We start from the raw sequence: 19,309 nt of genomic DNA on the forward strand, positions 1-19,309 counted from the left end.
TTCTCTGGCGCTTGTAAGGAAGCTCACCCTTTTCTCTAGGCAGAGAGGCACTGAGGAAAGGAGGCATTTTCAAATGCTGAATTTGTATTTGGAGATGGGGTGGGGGGCCGTTGATTCCCATTTGAAAAGCAGTGATGTTTGAACATAAGAGATTTTAAATCACAACTGTGGTTTATAATCCACAAAGGAGAGGTTTGTATGCAAGGAAATAACATCAAGAAAAGCATTTGAAATTGCTAGTTCTTGTCTCTGTGAGAAAGTGCTCTCCTTATAGGGAATAATCTCTTTTTGTCTGTTGATTTCTTTTTAATATATGACAATAAGTGGTGGTGTGGTAATTGTAGATTGTGCAGCTATTAATGCTATTTACTGAAACACATTTTGGAGAGAATATTGTTTTCTAAAGAAACAATAAAAAACAGTTTTTCTTTTGTTCTCCCATGGAAAAATATTCTTTGTTAGGTATTTGTGGGCTAGAGAAATTTTAGCAAAAGAGAACCTATTAGTAATGTGACATTAAAGTAAAACACCTGCCATTTTCCTCCATTTTGGAGTCCGGCACTAAAATGAACAGAACCATCTTTTTGTCAAGACCCCAGAGCCCCATGTCTCCTATTTACCTCCCTCCTGTGGCCCCCTTGGCATGCAGGCTGTCCCTTGCAGGAACCCATGTTCTTGGCTGAGTCTGTCACCTACCCCTAAGAGGCCATTGCTGGAGCCCTCCCAGTGGCGTACAGGGCACCCCCAGCACACTTAAGCACTTGAGAAATTCACCAACTTATTGTGCTTTTTTGCATGAAATTATCAGAATTGTCTTCCATTTCAGACTCTTTTTTTTTAAAATCAGAGGCTTTTAAATGATGTCTGTTTCAAGTCTTGTTTTTCAAATCATCCCAGAAAATTAGTATTTTAATAAGATCATAAGTATAAATGCTGCTATAATTTAATAAAAGCAATAATGTATGAGATTTTAGAATTTACCAAATGCTTTCAGATACAGATTCCTTTACCCTCTGTGAGCTCACTCTGGGGCACATGGCATTCTCGTTCCCATTTTACAGGTAATGAAATTGCTGCTCAGTAGCTAAAATATCTGCCCAAGCTCAGATTGCAGATCTTTTGCCCCGGTCCTCTCTCTAAATCCCTCTTCTTTCTATGTCCTCATTCCCACCAACATCTGTCTTCAAGAGACTTTGTTTAAAGGAAAAAGAAATTACTTTTTTAAGCCCCTAAATGAATTAAGCTATGTGTAAATTAAAAACATTTTAAACAGATATTCCTAGAATTTGAAACAGTGAGTCATTGTAGCAGCATTGATTCTTTAGAGGTCAATTATTTTAGATGGTCCAGTTCTTTACCTCTACATCTTTCCTCCCTGCTGTGTTGGGATTTGGGCAGACAGCTCTCCATCATAAGATAGGCAGGGCAGGTGATGTCTCGGCTTTGTCAGTATCACTGCCTTGCTAGTGGTTCTGATCTGAGGTTTGTGTCAGCGGTTGACAGAGCTGGATTCCTTTGGGATTTGTCTCTCACATTTCAGCCATTCTTGGGAGCTCTTTGTCCTAACACAGACTTTAAAAAAAAAAAAAAAAAGGTAATTCTAGTGTCCGAGCAGAAACTAAACACATTACTATTGGTACTGCCCTCTGTCACTCATCCAGGCCCCCATCTCATATCAGTGGGCTGGTCTGCGCACCCCGCAATTGAACGATCACAGGGTTGCCGTCTCTTTTTGTAAAACAACATAAAAATGTTGAAAGCTTCAATTTTGCTGCTGTGTGTAGGTGGAATAATTTTTAGTTATAAGAAAACAATCTAGAGAACCTGCATTTCATGTTATCCTAGAACGAAAAGAATGACTAATAATCAACCCTAAAGCTTTTTGCTTTTCGCTTTTCTGATGTGAGAGCACCAGAAGACATGGGAAGCTCCAACATAAATATGTCTTCCTCTTTAATCTGTTGTTGGGCATAGGCTGGGAAACAACCCAGCAGAACCATATACCAACAGCAGGTTCACTTTTTTCCAAACCATAGGGCCTGATCCACCGATCTCAGTAAGTAGAGAAGGAAGTATTTTTAAATGCACTTGAACTAGTCTCTCAGCAGAGTTGAGATGGCTGGTAAATAAGCACAGAAGCCACTACAGGTGTGAGCTTGAATGTCCATTTCGAGGGAAAAAATAAAAATCTGTGTTTCTTAATAGAATCCTGGAAAAATCCTTGTTTTCTTTTTTCCCATAAAATCCTTCTAATATGCCCCCATGCACACACACGCAATTTCACTGCAACAGTTTCATAAGAAGAATATTTTGATGGGAGGCCTGTTTTTATTTCAAAGATAAGCGTTTTATGAGTCAGTTCCCCCCATGTGATAAAATCTTCAAGAGAGTTGGAGTTATGTTTATATTTTGGAAGCACATTTTTAAGCTACAGCAGTTACTTATTGACGTTGTTTGAAAGTATAGGTTTTATAAAGCACCATTTGCATTTTTAAATGATTTGTTAGGTAATATGAATGAATTTAAAGAGCAATTCACCTTTCAGAGCTAAGTAATGTCCTCAAAACGATGCCGTGCCCTCTGTGTGAGGCACATTACTCACGAATGTCACATAGTGCTTTATTGAACCCGAGTTAACTTTTTCTTCTTCATTGTCTCTTCCTGTATTGAAGAGGAGCATTCTTGGGTTTTAATCTAGGCGTTTCTGCTGCTCACTGCAGTTTCTGGACAGGATTGGTCTCCTTTACTGCCTGTAAATGAAGGACTTGAATGATGATTTCTTGGATCTCTTTCTTTTCTCTTGAGTCTCCATGGTTCCAAAGGCACGAATTAAATGCTTTTGTTACTCAAATTGAGCAGGGATATGCTTTCCCCACTGAATTTTCCTATTTCATTCTAGGGTAACCCATATGTACATTTGGGTCCTAACCTGGGTTCTAGGATTTAGAGTGAGGGGTCACTCTGCTCGGCATCACTGGCCATGTCGATTAAACCTCATGGCACCTGGCGGCCACGGTGTTAGGCTGCACCTGACTGTGGTAGGCCTGTGGTTTCATCTAAGGATTTATTTTTAATATGCTAAGAATATGTTTCTAGCAGATTCCAGAATGAGTTGGGATGAACCTATATTATGTATGTGCATATTTAACTCATTTTGGTAATTCCTCTCAATGATATTAATGGTGTGATTATGCACCCTATGTGCCTTTCTGACCATCCTGTTACTTGTAATGGAAGTGACTCTTTGCTTCTGCTCTAGAACATTGGAGAAGCTGTGGAAGAGTGAGATGCAGGAGCACACGGAGGGACTTGACTCCTCTGAAAAGAGGAGCTGGTTACCTCAGAAAATGCTGCATTTCATCCTCCCCCATCCAGCCCAGACCATTCCCCAGCCCCTTGTACTTCCTCTGTGATGTTTTAAAATGCCTTTCTGCCTTGACATTAGCCATCAAGTCGGTCTTCTTTTGAGGCTGCACTGACGTCCAGCACTCCAGGAGCTCTTCCCGTGTCCATATCTGCTGTAGCCTTTTCAGCAGTGATGCCCCCACAGTTGTTGCTTGCTGGCGACAACTCGTTGAAGGCCTCATTTGCTAAAGTCTTGCTGTGAGGATTTAATAACTGCTCCAGAGCATCTGCATCAACCTCATTAAGCCAGCCTGTTGTACAAACTGTAATGTTGTGGTTTTGAGGCTCATCAGGGTCATGACAAAGATAGTCATTATATAGTCAGGCCGCGATGTCTTCAAGGCATGGGTGCAGCTGGTGAGTCACTTCTCTCCATGACCCTCCAACAGTTTTCCTCATCTTATGGAATTATAAATGTGCCAGAATTCCCTAATGGGTTTGCCATCTTCCTGTCAGTCTTCCCAGCAAGCTGTGAAATGCCCCTTCTGGGAAGCACGGCAGCCCCTCATGATCTGTGGGCTGCAAGCAGAGTGCTGTGTTGGCCAGAGCAGAAGAAGCTTTATGTTTTGTTCATGTTGCTGAGGAGTCGAGGCTGAAGGAACAACACGATTCATGTCACCGAGGATAAATTCTTTCTTGGAGCCTCTGATCTCACAGTATGCTGAGAATCCTTGCAAAAAGCACCAATCTGCTGCTCTCCAAAGATGTTTTGAAAAAAAAGATTGCTCTGTGTTTGATTGCCACATTACAGGCTCTGGCTTTCTTCCCACCAAAGAAACAGCAGGAATTTCCATTGTAAACCATCCATGTTCCCCCTAAGATAAGTAATAAGTCAAGGATGTCTGCTCTTGCCACTTCTGTTCACCATGTGCTGGAGATTCTAGCAAGGGCAATTAGGTAAGAAAGAAATAAAAGCCATCCATATCGGAAAGGAAGAAGGAAAACATCTCTATTTGCAAATGAGGTGATCTAGTATGTAGAGAACTGTGCCAGTTTTAATGTATTATGTCCCCCCAGACGCCATTATCTTTGATGTACTCTTGTGTGGGCAGACCTATCAGTGTTGATTAGATTGTAATTCTTTGAGTGATTCCATGGAAATGCGCCCCACCCAACTGTAGGTGATAACTCTGATGAGGTAATTTCCATGGAGGCGTGACCCTTGATCAGTGGAGCCATATAAATGAGCTGACAAACAGAAGAACTCAGTGCAGCTGAGAGTGGCATTCTGAAGAGGAGCTACAGCCAAGAGGGACACTTTGAAGAAAGCACAGGAGCTGCAAATGAGAGACAGTTTGAAGATGGCCATTGAAAGCAGACTCCTGCTCCGGAGAAGCTAAGAGAAGACAAATACCCCAAGTGTAACTAAGAGTGACATTTTTGAGGAACTGCAGCCTAGAGAGGAATGTCCTGGGAGAAAGCCATTTTGAAACCAGAACTTTGGAGCAATGCCAGCCACGTGCCTTCCCAGCTAACAGAGGTTTTCCAGACACCATTGGCCATCCTCCAGTGAAGGTACCCAATTGCTGATGTGTTACCTTGGACACTTTATGGCCTTAAGACTGTAACTGTGTAACCAAATAAACCCCCTTTTATAAAAGCCAATCCATCTCTGGTGTTTTGCATTCCAGCAGCATTAGCAAACTAGAACAAGAACCATAAAGAACCTGCAGAAAAACTATTGGAATTAATAAATAAGTTCAACAAGGTTGCAGAATAGAAAATCAATACATAATCTATTGTATTTCTACACATTAGCAATGGGCAACCCCAAAATGAAAATAGATAACAATTCTATTTACCATAGTAACACAAAGAATGAAATATTAGGAATAAATTTAACCAAAGAGGTGTAAGACTTGTACACTGAAAGCAACAAAGAATTGATAAAAGCAATTAAAGAAGGCCTGAATGGAAGATATGCTATGTACATAGTTTGGAAGACTTTATATTGTTAGAATAGAAGTACTCCCCAATTTTTCTAAAGGTTCAATACCATCCCTATCAAAAGCTCAGTGGCCTCTTTTGCAGAAATGGAAATGCTGATCCTAAAGTTCATAGGGAACTGCTAGGGACCCTGAATAGCCAAAACAATCTTGAAGAAGAACATAGTTGGAAGACTCCCACATTTTGATTTCAAAACTTACTACAAAGCTACAGTAATCAAAGCAGTGTAGTACTGGCACAAAGATGGACATATAAATCAATAGAATAGAATTGAGAGTTCAGAAATAAACCCATACATCTAAGGTCAATTGAATTTTGACAAGGGTGCCAAGACCATTCAATGGGGAACAAATAGTCTCTTTCCCAAATGGTGGTGGGAAAAGGATGAAATTGGACCCCTACCTGACAACATCTACAAAAATTATCTCAAAATGGATCAAAGACCTAAATGTAAGGGCTAAAATCATAAAACTCTTAGAAGAAAAGATAGGAGTAAATTTTTGTGTCATTGGATTTGACAAAGGATTTTTAAATAAGACTTCAAAAGCATAAGAAAAAAGAAAGAATAGATAAATTGGACTTCATCAAAATTAAAAACTTCTATGCATTAAAGGACATAAGAAAGAAAGAGAAAAGACAACCCACAGAATGGGAGAAATTAATTGCAAATTACCTCTCTGATAAGGCTCTTGTATCCAGCATATATGAAGAACTCTTAAAACTCAACAACAATTAGGCAACCTAATTTTAAAATGTGCAAAGGAACTGAATAGACATTTCTCCAAGGAAGATAAGCAAATAGCCAATAGGTACATGAAAAGATACTCAGCATCATTAACATTAGGGAAATGCAAATCAAAACCACAATGAGATACCACTTCTCACCCACTAGGATGGCTATCATTAAAAAAAAAATCAGAAAATAGCAAGTGTTGGTGAATATGTGCAAAAATTAGAACCCTTATGTATTTCCAGTGAGAATGTAAAATGGTGCAGCCAGTGTGGAAAACAATTTGGTGATTCCTCAACAAGGTAAACATAGAAGTTACCATATGACCCAGTCATTCCACTCCTAGGAAACAGGTATTCAAAGGAAAGCTTCTACTCATATGTTCATACAGCACTGACAATCACCAAAAGATAGAAACAACCCAATGTCCAATAGCCTGATGAACGGATAAACAAAATGAGGTGTATCCATACAATGGAATATTATTCAGTCATAAAAAGGAATGAGGCATTGATATATAATGTAATATGGATGAACCTTGAAAACCTTATTCTAGGTAAAAGAAGCCAGATACATAAAGCCGTATGTTGTATGAGTCCATGAGGCAATCCATAGAGACAAAAAGTAGATTAGTGATTGCCAAGGGCTGGGTTCAGTAGGACTGGGAAAGAGGAGTGACTGCTAATGGGGAAAGGGTTTCATTTTGGGGTGATGAAAGTGTTCAAAAATTAGATAGTGGTGATGGTTGCACATTTCTATGAATATATTAGAAACTACTGAATTGTAGCTGAATGTTATGGTATGTGAATTGTAGCTCAATAAAGCTGTTACCAAAACAAAAACAGAAAACCCAGAAGCAGCAGTTAGGACAGTTAATGATTTAACAATTCGTAGGCATTGTTTCTTCAGAAAAAAACAAAAAATTCCCACTTTTCCTGAAGCTGAACAGTGATTCAATCTCTGTCACTTTAAAGGTTAGTGGAATTTTCCTTCAGAGCCATGAGTTTAGTTGCTAAAGTGTTTACAAGCAATCATAAAAAGTACTCAGGATTCTCCTTTAGGGCTACTCTGCCATCTGCCTGCTTGTCCTATCCCTCCCCATATCCTGATCCTATGCAAATGGTCATAGCAACTCCCCGTGGCCATCAGAACTTCTTCTGCAATTCTCACTCCCTTCCTCCTTTTCAGATTGCTCTTGGGAAAACTCTGTTCTCCATAGAGTTCTCATGGTAAGAAGTACTGGGCGATGTTCTTTCCTCAGTCCCAGAACCCGATTACCTCTCCTGGCCTCAGTGATATAGTTCTACCCAGAGAAGTCACATTTTGATCAGCAAGTGTAAAAATCCTTCCTTTTCCCCCAAACAGACTGTACCACAGTTGGCCATTTGAACAGATGACATATAGCACATATCACATGTTCCTTGCCCCAGATCTTGAAAGTGATTTTCAGCTTTACCTTGCTGTATTTGTTCCCAGGGACTTTTCTGGAAGCGCAATGCTTGTGGCCAGGATTTGCTGTGCCTTTTTTTGTTTGTTTGTTTTGTTTTGTTTTAGTCCATAAGGAGAAAGGCTTTATTTTTATCACCAAAAATGTAGAACATGAAGAGGCAAGTAACAACTTGTGCTATGTAAAAAATGTCTTTGTGCACAGTGCTGAAAGAGAAAAGGCCCATTAGCAGAAGCGAGAGGACTGGGCCTTGAGGTATTGAGGGCTCCTCAGATCTACTTTTCTGGTGGCGGGAACGTCGTTGTCACTCATCCTTTCTGAGCTTTGCCAACTGGGCAATAACCGATACTTAGAAATAGGTCCCTGAGGTGCTGCAGGGTTGTGGCTGCCTTCTTCATTGTTGAAGAAAGTTTAAATTATATCCAGGGTTAATATCTACAGTATCCCTTTGCATTCAGTTTTGGTTTTTGTTTGTTTGTTTGTTTGTTTGTTTGATAATTAATAATCCAAGTGTGAAATGAGTGGTACCTGTTTATTAACCAGGTTAATGGGTTCTCCAGATCTCAGTGTTCACCACTTTACCAAATGGAAAAGCTTCATATGGATTTTTTCTAAAGAAAGGATAAGCATTGCCTCTAAAAAGCAGCCGCAAAGTCATCTAAGTGTGCAGTGTTTTAATTTGCTTAAAGTAAAAAGTTAAAGGAGTCGTGGAATGATTTTGCATACGCAGATTTTATTTCTTAGCAGTTCTGTTTGGCCTCAGGGAGGGACCGAGTGACTTTAGGTGGAAGAACCAGTCCTGTTTGCTCTTGAGGAAAAGGCACAAGTCCATGAAGGCAAGTCAGGGAGACAGATGGCTGGCTATTGTGTTACAGCCATCATCTGCTGGGCTGTGAGCAAATATTAAGTGAATAATATATATGTAATTGGTGTTAAAGTACAGTTGCAACATTTCTAATACCGTTTGAAGGATGGCGACTTCTCGAACATTTGTGTTTCATAGAATACTATGTTGAAATGTTTTTGTTTACCAGGTTAATCCATTTTAAACTGCTTGAACGTGAACATTTTCCCCCTATTTTTGACACCACTGTGCAATATTTTGAATCGAAATAACCCATAATGGCCCTTTTTTTATTTTCCGTAACAACACGAACACTAAATTATAGCTGTGCAATTATGTAAACAATGGAAATGCTTCCAGAATGAATCCTTCCTTTTAAATTTTCATTTTGTGTAATTGTTGGAAGGTTTGGAACCATAATAAACAAAATTATTTTGCACATTTATCGTTCTAAAGGTCAATTATAAGAGAACTAAAGAAACAACACTATGCAAAATGAATAAACCAATTTCTGTTGCCATCACCATATGTTTTTCTTATCACTTATGGTTTTTCCAGTTACTGTGTACATAGCATTCAATTAAAGCGATTCATTTACCAGGCTGAGTGTGATTTGTGTTTATAGAACTGTGCTTTGGAGGAGAGGAAACAACACGCCTCTATTTGAATTACCTGATTTTTTTTTGCAAGATCAGTGATAAGAGACAGATGTTCTCACCAGTTACTTTCTCATAAACCTTAATCTTTTGATAAGCTGCAAATTCACAATTATCATCTTACAATCTAGCTTTTCACACTCAATGTGTAGAATGCACATGGGCTTTTAACCAAAAAGAAGAGAAAAATACTAGTTTGGTGGCCTTTTACTATATGACGGCACTATGCAGGATGAATTTTATTTCCTTTCACAAAAGCATATAAAAGAGGCTTGCCTTATGCTTCATATGGGTCAGCTTTCAAGAATAAACATAATTCCTATTTAGACTCCATTTTTTATTGACTTGACTTATTCTTTAGTCTTTTTGGAATATGGAAAAGAAACTAATTCTTGGTACCAGACTCTTTTGCTTAGTGTAAGTGTTTAGAACTCGTTAGAAGAATGGAAGCTAGAAAATCTAAACAGATCACTTTTCCTTTTGTTTCCTTGTTTGCCTTCTAAATTATATATTCTGTGCTTAATTGCTGTAATGCTTTGCTTAAGATGTTATTTGAGAGCATTAATTTCTAGAGCTTTTTAATTTCTGGGATAATGTGTAATCCAAGAGGTTTGTTTGTGTCACCTTTGAAATGTTTAAAAATATTCTTTGTATATATCAGCAAAATAATAGTTCACTGAATTCTACGAAGTAAACCTAGAAAGTAAATTCTACAGCATAACACATTTCAGAGTCCTTTCCTTTTTGAAAAAAGAAAAATTGCTTACCACTCTGTTTACTTTTGTATGGTCTTTTTCAGCTTACAAAGGCATATTTTCACATCTGCTCCATTAGATACAACTCCTTAAGAGGGGTGGCCTCCCATTTTCTGGAGGAGAAATGTGAAGCTTGGTATTACATGAGCTGCCTGCAATTGCGTACACTGGGACTTGAACCCAGGCCTTGTGCCACAGTTCTGGGATTCTTTTCACCCTGCCAGAGGGTGATTACAGGGGACAGAAACTCCTCTCACATCACCCTGACAGCCAAGTCACCTTTTTAACAAGGAGAGCCAGCCTTGGACCCAGAGCCTCCATCAGACAGTGATAGCGAAAGTCCAATAGCATGGTTTTACTGTCATTGTATCGGTTTAAGGGTTATTGTTCATTTATGACAAAGGATACTAGTTGTCTAGGATAATTTTGTTTAAGTTCTAAAATGTGAGTCACTTTTAAAAACACGTTAGGTAAACAGTGTCTGCTCTGGACGTGCATATGGCAAAAGACACAACGGTTGTACATGAATGAATGGTTGAAGTATGGGAAGCACTATCCCGTACTTTATGTCTATGCATAGAGCCCTGAAGACCGGGAAGAAAGTTTTAGAGTCTCCAGATCGCCTCTCTTGCCCCCTGCCCCAAAGATTCCAGTTACAGTAGTGAACTTCATGTATTGAGGGTGAAGGCAAAAGAAGGATTCTGCTAGGAATTAGAAGAAAAGACTGTAGCACATTGTGGACATCCCTCTGTTGAGAATATGCAGCTACTCTCTTCTGACCACCACCTAGCTGTTCCTAATTTTAAAATATTATCACAAAGATACAGTCTTTGGGTTGTTCCATTTCAGTGTGGATAAGCAAAATTAGCAGGCATATGGCTGCAGTTTGGCTGAGTAGCTGTGTATTTCCCTCTTCTAACCCCCACGTTAACCCTACCCCAGTGCTGTCTTTCCCTTGGAACTGCAGGCAGAGGCCCCCTGCTCCCAGGGCTCTATCTTCATGGGGTGGCAGGGTAGGGGAGGCTTAGCCATCTGTTATTTTGCCCTCTCTTTCCAATCTTAATGCCTATAGAAACAGGTTCCATTGAAGTGACTGGCCAAGGTCCAGAGGGTGGAGGACCATGGGATTTTATTCCGGCCACATGTGTATCTGCTGTCTTTTGCATCAGTGGCAACTGAGTAATTTCTCTGAATGTCTCATTTTCCAGTTCGTTGTCTTTCCACGTATGAATCTTATAAAGCAAAAATGGATTCCGTTTACAAACTCTGGCTTGAGCTTGGTAAAAGATTGAGTTCATAATTCCCACCAACTCATCCCAGAAAAACATTTTTAAATTAAAACACTAAATTCCAGTGGTGAAAAAAGGCTTATTTAAGTACGCACTAAAGATTTTTAAAACCCACTGGGTTCAGGGTTTAGTTCCTCATCTCAACAGATGGAATTAGCACGAGTATAACAAAGTTAACATCCTGGTTGTTTGCATTATTAATCTTCAGTGCCCAGCATTCTGCTACCTTGCTAGCCAGGTTTACACGAATCCTTTCATTGCAGCATATGTCAACAGAAATGGGCTTCCATCTGCTGCTGGAGAGCCTGATGCCTGATATTCCAAGACAAGGCCCAGCACAATGTGCACCTCTGTGAGTAATTACAGGTGTGCAGTGAGGAGCCCAGGGCATTAATCAGAGGCTTAATTATGAAAAAGGTGGATCTTTTGTTCTACTCGTGGAACCTGCGTTTACCACACACCTTCTAAACCACAGCATCCATCTGCTTGGACCCTTAAATGTTTGCCTTGGCTGATATGGTCCTCAAAGGGTATCCAAGGACGTGATTAAAACAGGCTTAAATATTAACTTGGAAGAAGCAGGGTGGTGTCTTTCCTTTCCTATCAAAAAAAATTTTTTTTTATTTTTATTGGTATAGGAAAAAGTCTACTCAAATGTTAAAACTTTAATGTTTGCTGCAATATTTACCATAGATGAGCTCTAATGGGTCACACCTTGTAAGGTAATTTTAAGCTTATAAACAAAGTGATTTGTAGAAACTAAATAAGCGCAGAATTTACACAGAAAAAAAATGTTTTGTGATCACATAAAAAATTCTCTTTTACAAACATAACTTGTTAAATGGGGTCATTTTAATACAGAGGCCTTAAATTAACATGTTAGGATTAAGCATGTTCCTACTACTTTGTTCCAATTTGATCGAATTAAATCAGTATTATTTTAAGGGAATTTTTTAAATAACTGCGTTGAAATCTAAGAAAAGAAGCCAGTTCCTTCTTTACATTTTGCTTCTTCCTGGTATAGTGAGACTAATTCTAGATTAATGGCAGGTCCCTAATGATAGTATTTCAGTGTGTTTGATTAATGTGCATGGCCAAAAACCGCAAATAGAAGTGTGTGGTTTTCTCACTAATCCCGTGGTGCACACACCCTCGCACAGATGGCTTTGGAATTGTGGCCTGGCCGTGGATGTCACGGAAGCCGTGCAGTAGTGGAACCCTGGTTCCCCAGGCAGGAAGGGCTGGCTGCCCCAGATCAGAGCTGCGAGGGAGGGGGCAACCAAGCCACCATGAGAGTTAGGCCAACCCTAGAGCCATGGGGCAGCCCAGGCCTCGGGCAGATGCTGGTCCTCACTGGCCATTCCCAGCAGAAGACTGCCCCATTCTGTGGTCACACTGGTCCTCAGAGCCACCCTTCACCACTGGCACCTAAGAATATTGCTGATAACCACCTGATCATAACGCTCCAGAGAGTCCCACTTTTTAGCACAGAAAATCACCTGAAGAATGAAAATTTCCATCTTGTGGAAATAGAAAGATTTTAAGATTTTTTTTTTTAAAAATGTAACAGTATGCTTTAACTTTTGAAAATTGAAAGCTAAAAGGCAGAAGTTGTTCTTTGTTATAGTGATAGATATTTCAAGAAGTAGCTAGTCCCAATATCATGATTTAATTTTGCACACATCGTCTTACAGTTTGACGTGTCCGTTCTCTTACCTATGAAATGGGTATAGTTTTTACTTTTATTTTTTATTCTTATTTTTATTCTTTCTGATATAAGGAAAATGTTCAAAACATAGATTGGAGTAATGAGTGCACAAGTATATGATGGTACTGTGAACAGTTGATTATATACCACAGATGATTGTATGGCATGTGAATATATCTCAATAAAACTGAATTTAAAATTAAATTTTAAAAAATGGTTACAAGATCCTTTGGGCTAACTCATCCACCTATACCCCTTGCGTTGTAAAATTTCTGTGGTCTGGGTTTTTTCACATAATGCAGTGGGCATAAGAGCAGATGAGCTGACTTCCTTGGAATTTTTTTTCCTTGAAAACTACAGCTGTGGCATCTCTCCTTTCCTTTTAGGATGTCTTAAATACCATCATAAGGCACTGCCCGCCCCGCTTTTTCTCGCTGGGTTTGCCTGGCTTCTCAATGCTGCTGGGGGACTTCATCACGGCTGCGGCCCGGGTCCTCAGTGCAGACGTATTGGCGGTGAGTACGACGATGCTCAGCATCCAGGCACCCCAGAGCTTCCCAAGCGCCGACACGTTTCAGATGTCTCCACTCGTCACAGGTGTGGGCTCATTAGTGCAATGTGAAACTCGGCTCTCAGGGCAGATACCCTGGCAGCTGATGTGTGAAATCCTAGGATAAGATGACACAATGGTATTGGAAAAGCGTTTCATCAAAAGGCCAAAGTGTGAGAAATCATATCCTCACTAATATTTCAGCACATTTACTCAGTCAGAAGCAGGACTTGTCTCTTAGAAGCTTATTAGCATTTTCTAGTCAACGGTGGCACAGGCAAACATGACTGTAGTAAAGAGAATTTTAAGTGTGCATTAGCAGTAAGATTGGTTATTGTGAGTACTGTGAAACATATTTTGTTAAAATGTTGGAACACTTAAATTTTAACCAGAAGGTGAATATATATTTTCTTATTAATGTGCCACCATTAAAACTCCAGCAGAATTCTCGTACTAAAAAAGGAGAATCAAGTGGACTAACTGTGCATTAAAGGCTACAAAAAGAATTTATTTGTGATCAGCACACTTACCTCCACTGATAAGGCATTGTCTTGGTGCCTTCTGAGACAAAACTTTTATACATTTCAATTTAAAGGGCCTTTCCTTTAGTTCTGTACAACTGTTAACTATTCAGAGGCATTTTCCCCCCTTCAAATGGTGTAAATAAAATTAGCTTTACTGTTTGCCAGGGACTTATGTTGAAATCAATGTGATTATCCAACAACCTAAATTTTGTTTGACACATGATTACTTTTTCACTCGTTTCTTCTCTGCAGGGTAAATTCAAACCCCAGACCCTAGGCTTTAAATTAAATTGTTTCTTTAAATACTGTATATAGCTGTTACTTCATACTGGTATTTTCATGCACTCATTTTTTTTTTTTTAATAAAGACAAATTGGAAAGCAAAGGGAAGGGAAAAGAAACAGGAGCACAGGGGAGGAATGAGAAGAAAAGAAAGGGAAAAGAAAGAAAAGGAGAAAAATGTTTAATTTGTTTAACTATTTTTGTGAAAACTATGCCAATTTTTCAGACTTCATTATTTCTGGAAAAGATTTTAGAAAAGTCAATCTTAAAGAACCTTCAAATTTATTTTTAGTCATTCAAATCAACATTAAAAAATATTACAAGATGTAGGGAGAAAATCTTCTTTATTGAAATTTTCATTACAGGCTAGGAGAGTTTCCTGTAAAAATGCTGGAGGCCTTTCTAGAGAGCATATCATGTATGGTGGGGTCATCCTCTGTGAAAATTTTTTTGGGGCTAGATAAGCTTTTAAAGTAGCCTTCCAAAACCTCTTCAAAAACATTACAAAATGGGAGAGAGTAGGAGAATATGGATGAGGACATGCAGGTGTAAGTGTTACATAAAAGAATAGTAACTCTTTGAATGACTCTCTTAGTTGAAACATGTGGTTTAAAATTGGAAATGGTGAGAGGTTTTGGATGGGGCACACCACGCAATCAGAATTCTCAGATAATACACGTTAATTATGAGTTTGAAGTGCCCCTGCCACAGGTCTGCCCCACTGAGGCCACACAGGACAGAGAGATGCACACACGTCAGCAAAATGTAGGCAGACACATGTGCTTAGCAACATTGTTTGTAATAGTCAAGAACTGGAACCAGTCCAAATGTCCATCAGCAACAGAATGGTAACTTGTGTGTACAAATGATGGAATATTATATACAATAAAAATGCAACAACACGGATCAGGCACACAGTTGAGTGAAGTATGTCAGGCACAAAAGAATGTATCTTCTGTAATTCCATTTATACACGGTTCGAAAATGAGAGAAAACTAATGTGTGGGGCCACAAGGCAGGAGGAGGGAACGGTAATGTGGGTGGGACACAAAGAGGACATGGGTGTGCATTCACTTTGGAGTAATTCATTCTGCTGTCCACTTAGGATTTATGCATTTTTCTAATAAAGACTCCAATTAAAAGTTATTCAAAATCAGTTTAAAATAAGTTTTAAAAGAAAACTAATGGAAAATGATTTATTATCGATAACTAATAGGGACACTAGTACCTGCTGGTTCTACCAGTGACACTGTGTTCACTCCTTCCAAGTCTCCTCATAGCGCTCTTTCTGTTACCTGTCTGTCCACTCTTCTTTCTGCCTGCTCTTAAGGGATGGCATCATCCTGCGGCTTCAGCTCCTATGCTCCCATATTGTTATCCCACACTTTTCTCTCCTAAGCTCAAGCTAAGCATTTCAGACAGTCCTCTTTGGAACACTAACCCCCCAAGACACTCCATGGGGGGAAGGCAGGAGGAAAGCTAGGTCCATGGTCAAATAATTTGGGAAATGCACTTTATTGGAAATTCACAGTGTACATTAATATTGAAGGCTCCTGCTTAACTGTGCTTGAGCAAATGTTCCTGCAACTCCTTTTTCCCTAGAGCCCTCTAACGTTTGCTGTTGTCCTAAGGGAAACACCCTTTGGAGAGTACAACCTCCATCCCCTTCATCCTGCTTTCTCGGGGGCACCTCTCTGATGGCACATAGTTGCGTCAAATCCACTCCCCGCTACCCGCCACCCCGGCAGAGCCCAGCTTAGCGTGGACCCTCTTCTTCATCCTGTCTTCTCTCTGTGAACATCACCACGTTGCCTGGTCACCTCAGCCCAGAGCACAGAAAGGACCTTCAGTGTCTCTCTCAGGCCCACATCTAACCAGACCCCAAGCCCTGGGGCTCAGGTCCTTCATCTTTCTCTCCACCACTCCCCACTGCCATGTCCTCACTTCAGGCCCTTGTCACGTTTATCTCTGAGCCAGTTGCAGTGGTCTCCTAGGTCTCTGATCCCAGGCTCACCCTCACTGTCAAAGCCACCTTTGACAGCCTTTCCCAGCCTGGAATACACACTGAGCATGTTATCCTCACCTGTTAGGACTGCACCTCATTTCTCCATCGCTTTAGTAGAGAGCTCAGGTTCTGTGGCACGGTCTACAGTGGACTCTGTGACTGGCCCTTCCAAGCTGTGCAGCCTCTCGGGCCCACCTCTTCTCCCCTACATCCCACTATTTACACTCACCCCGTCACCCAGACAGCTCCTTCACCTGGAATCCCCTGGCCATTCCTGATCCTGTAGCTTAGTAGAGTCAGACCTCAGTTCAATTCCACCATTGCCTTGCGTTCGTTGTCTAACTAGGGCAGTGTTTTCCTTGTCTGTCAGCTGGCACTCTACTTAGGCTCAGGGCTTAGGGAAAAAAATATCTAGATTCACTACATTCTTTGAATAAATTTATTTATTTTATTTAAGATTTCCAATTGTTATCCAGTCTAGCATTCAATCTAAAGTTCCCCAGTGCAAGCCAGCCTCACCCACAACCCTGTTGCTCAAGGCTACTGGGGGAAATAGGCTCAACAAGGTCTAAACAAGGACTCCCTGCTGGATGAAGGGCAGTGGTTAATGAGGGCTGACAAAGCCAAGGCTATTCAGGAAACATCTCCTGTGGACCTACTACATACCAGGACCTGGCCTGGGTGAATATGACAGGGTCCCCACACTCAAGCAATTAGACATGCAAAACCAGCAGGCACAGTAGAATCATATCAAGAACCCAGATAGGTGCCAACAAAGAATAGTTAATTCTATTTGTGAGAGGTGGAGGGGACCATACAGGACAGAAAAGCATGGTAGAGGTGGGTTACTATAATACAGAATCGTAGATGAGCTCTGTGAAAAGGTGGGGCTTGTCAGCATGAGTTGCCTTCTCGACCCCCAAGGGGAGATGTCAGACAGGCATCTTCCTTCCTGAAACCAGGGCTGGAGGGGTACGTTGGGAGTAGGCGGCATGTAGGAGCTATTTAAAGCCGTGGGTGTGGATATCCTGAGGTGGTGAGTGTAGACCTAACAGAGAAGAGGACAAAGACCTGTCTGAAGTTTAAATCCTAGGGAAATAAGTTCTAGCAATAAAGCCCTTGAATCTCCTTGGGAACCAAGAAAAATGTCCCAGAAGCCAAAAGAGTTAAGTGTTCCCAGGTGTGAGGGAGCTGGCAGCCACTTCACATGCCCCTGAGAGCTCAGGTGACATTAGGACTGAAGATGACCATCCGGTTTTGCATTGTGGAGGTCTTGTAACAAGAAAGTGGGTACTCACTGCCTGGCTTGGGCAGATCTTATCATTTTGCTCTAGTAGTTTCAAATCTTTGTATTTAAAAAATGAAACAAGACACTAAAGATATAGTGACCCCAACCCGGATGGCATTGACCCATTCCGAGCTGCCGTCGCTCTTGCCTAGAGCATACTTGACTAACTGCCTGAGTCTGTCCTCTCTCTGGCAGCCTCCCTTCATCCCACACTCCTGCTGGGGATTGGGGTCTGATGGCATTGCTCCAAGGGCAGAAGGAGATGAGAACATGTGCTATGTGGCCTGCGGGCTCCTCCAGCCATAGCTCCCCAAGTCCCTGTGTGCACCTGGGTGCTGTGCAGGCGGGACCTCTTACAATTCCAGGGGTGCCCAGCTGCCTTTTCCTTTGCCATCCCCACTGCCTGAGATGCACCTCCTGCCTACTCCCCTCCCTCCAGCACTCCTTCCCTCCCTGGCTTCTTCACTCCCACCCACCTGACTGGTTCCTGCTCACCCCGGGTGGCTCTTAGAGTGACAGTTTTGGTGTTTCCTAACCATCCCTAGCACAGCTAATCATTGCCTCATCTTGGCTCCTATAACATGTCTCGGTCCATGTTTTATACTCTCTTTTATTTACTTGTGTGTTTTTGAGAACCAAAGTGGGTAAAAGGTGACTGTGCTGGGCTCCTAGGTTCCTCCAGGAGTGGCCCTCCTAATGCACATTCATTGAATTGAATTTGACTGTCGCTTTGCCTCTCTCCCACCCCACACCCCAAGCTGCCATCTCTCTGGGGAGGGAAGCTCTCTCATTATCCTAAGTGCTTAACAACATAGACCCGGGGTGGTCTCTGGACTTGTGCCTGAGTTCAGACCCATGACCTTGTCTTCTCTGAGCTGTGAAGTTGAAATGATAATAGCATCCACCTCATAGGGTTGTTGAGAGAATTTAATGAGCAAATGTATGTATAGCACAGAGTAGAACTCCGCAAGTGTTAGCTGCCATCATAACTATTAGCTAATAGTAGATAGACAGGTGGACAGGTGGATAGGTTGATGGATAATTTAACCTTGTAGTCCTGTTGCCTGTGCCCATTCTTGATTAATCGTAGCTGCTAGTAGGTGTTGACTTAGTTGAAATTGAATCTAGTGAAATGCCACCTTCAGTATATCTTTATTTCCAGTAAAAAGCAAGCAAGTGATTATGCATCTCACTCCATGTCTTCCACTACATATTACTTTGCAAAACAGATCTTGATGAAATGCAGGAAATTTGGTACATGGTGTCTTCTCTCTTTCTCTACCTTTTGATAGTCAGCTCCAACCCCGCTGACTTGTGAATTTTCCTGAACTGTACTTCACAGCAAAAATGGTGTTAAGTCAGTGCCATTTACCCAGCTCTGTCAAAAACATTAAGGCTAAAAAATTTTTTTGAACACTTATGGCTACATCATTTGCCTTTCTGACTCTGAATGAATCTGCAGGCCAGTTTTCCCATCACTTGTTAATCTCCATTCCTTGGAAATCTGGTTTCTCATTTAGGCAAGCCTCTCTTCCTTAAACACCACTTAGGAGAAATAACCAAAATTTGATATTTCTTATTAGGATAAAATTAATTATGGATGTTCCCCTTCAAAACTATGAAGAAGTAAAATATGCCCCTTACCTAAAAGTTTCCAACTTATAAAGTTGCTAACTTTATAAAGGTGTGTTTCACTTTCTTTTGTACAGGCCCCTCATTCAGAAGCTCTCACCATTCTGGGTTCTCTTGTCTGCTTTCCAAATACATACCAGGAGATCCCTTTACTTCAGGCAGTGCCAGAAGTTAACGAGATCATTATAGGAACAGAAGATGTCAAGGTAAACAGTGCATTTTACTAAATCTTAAGTTTAGCATTTTG

The 19,309-nt window shown here is 40.8% G+C and overlaps 1 protein-coding gene across 6 annotated transcripts in view; it reads left to right on the forward strand.

The window, feature by feature from the left end:
- Window positions 1–19,309, forward strand: part of RALGAPA2 (Ral GTPase activating protein catalytic subunit alpha 2) — a 323,126-nt gene that overhangs the window by 158,874 nt on the left and 144,943 nt on the right. For all 6 annotated transcript variants that reach the window (XM_037811966.1, XM_037811965.1, XM_037811963.1 and 3 more), the window contains 2 exons: window positions 13,168–13,296; window positions 19,140–19,268. In XM_037811966.1, the coding sequence (XP_037667894.1) occupies window positions 13,168–13,296; window positions 19,140–19,268 (258 nt within the window). The remainder of the gene's footprint in view (window positions 1–13,167; window positions 13,297–19,139; window positions 19,269–19,309) is intronic.

The sequence above is a fragment of the Choloepus didactylus genome, chromosome 19 (genome assembly GCF_015220235.1).
Source record: "Choloepus didactylus isolate mChoDid1 chromosome 19, mChoDid1.pri, whole genome shotgun sequence".
In the NCBI taxonomy this organism is placed as follows: domain Eukaryota; kingdom Metazoa; phylum Chordata; class Mammalia; order Pilosa; family Megalonychidae; genus Choloepus; species Choloepus didactylus.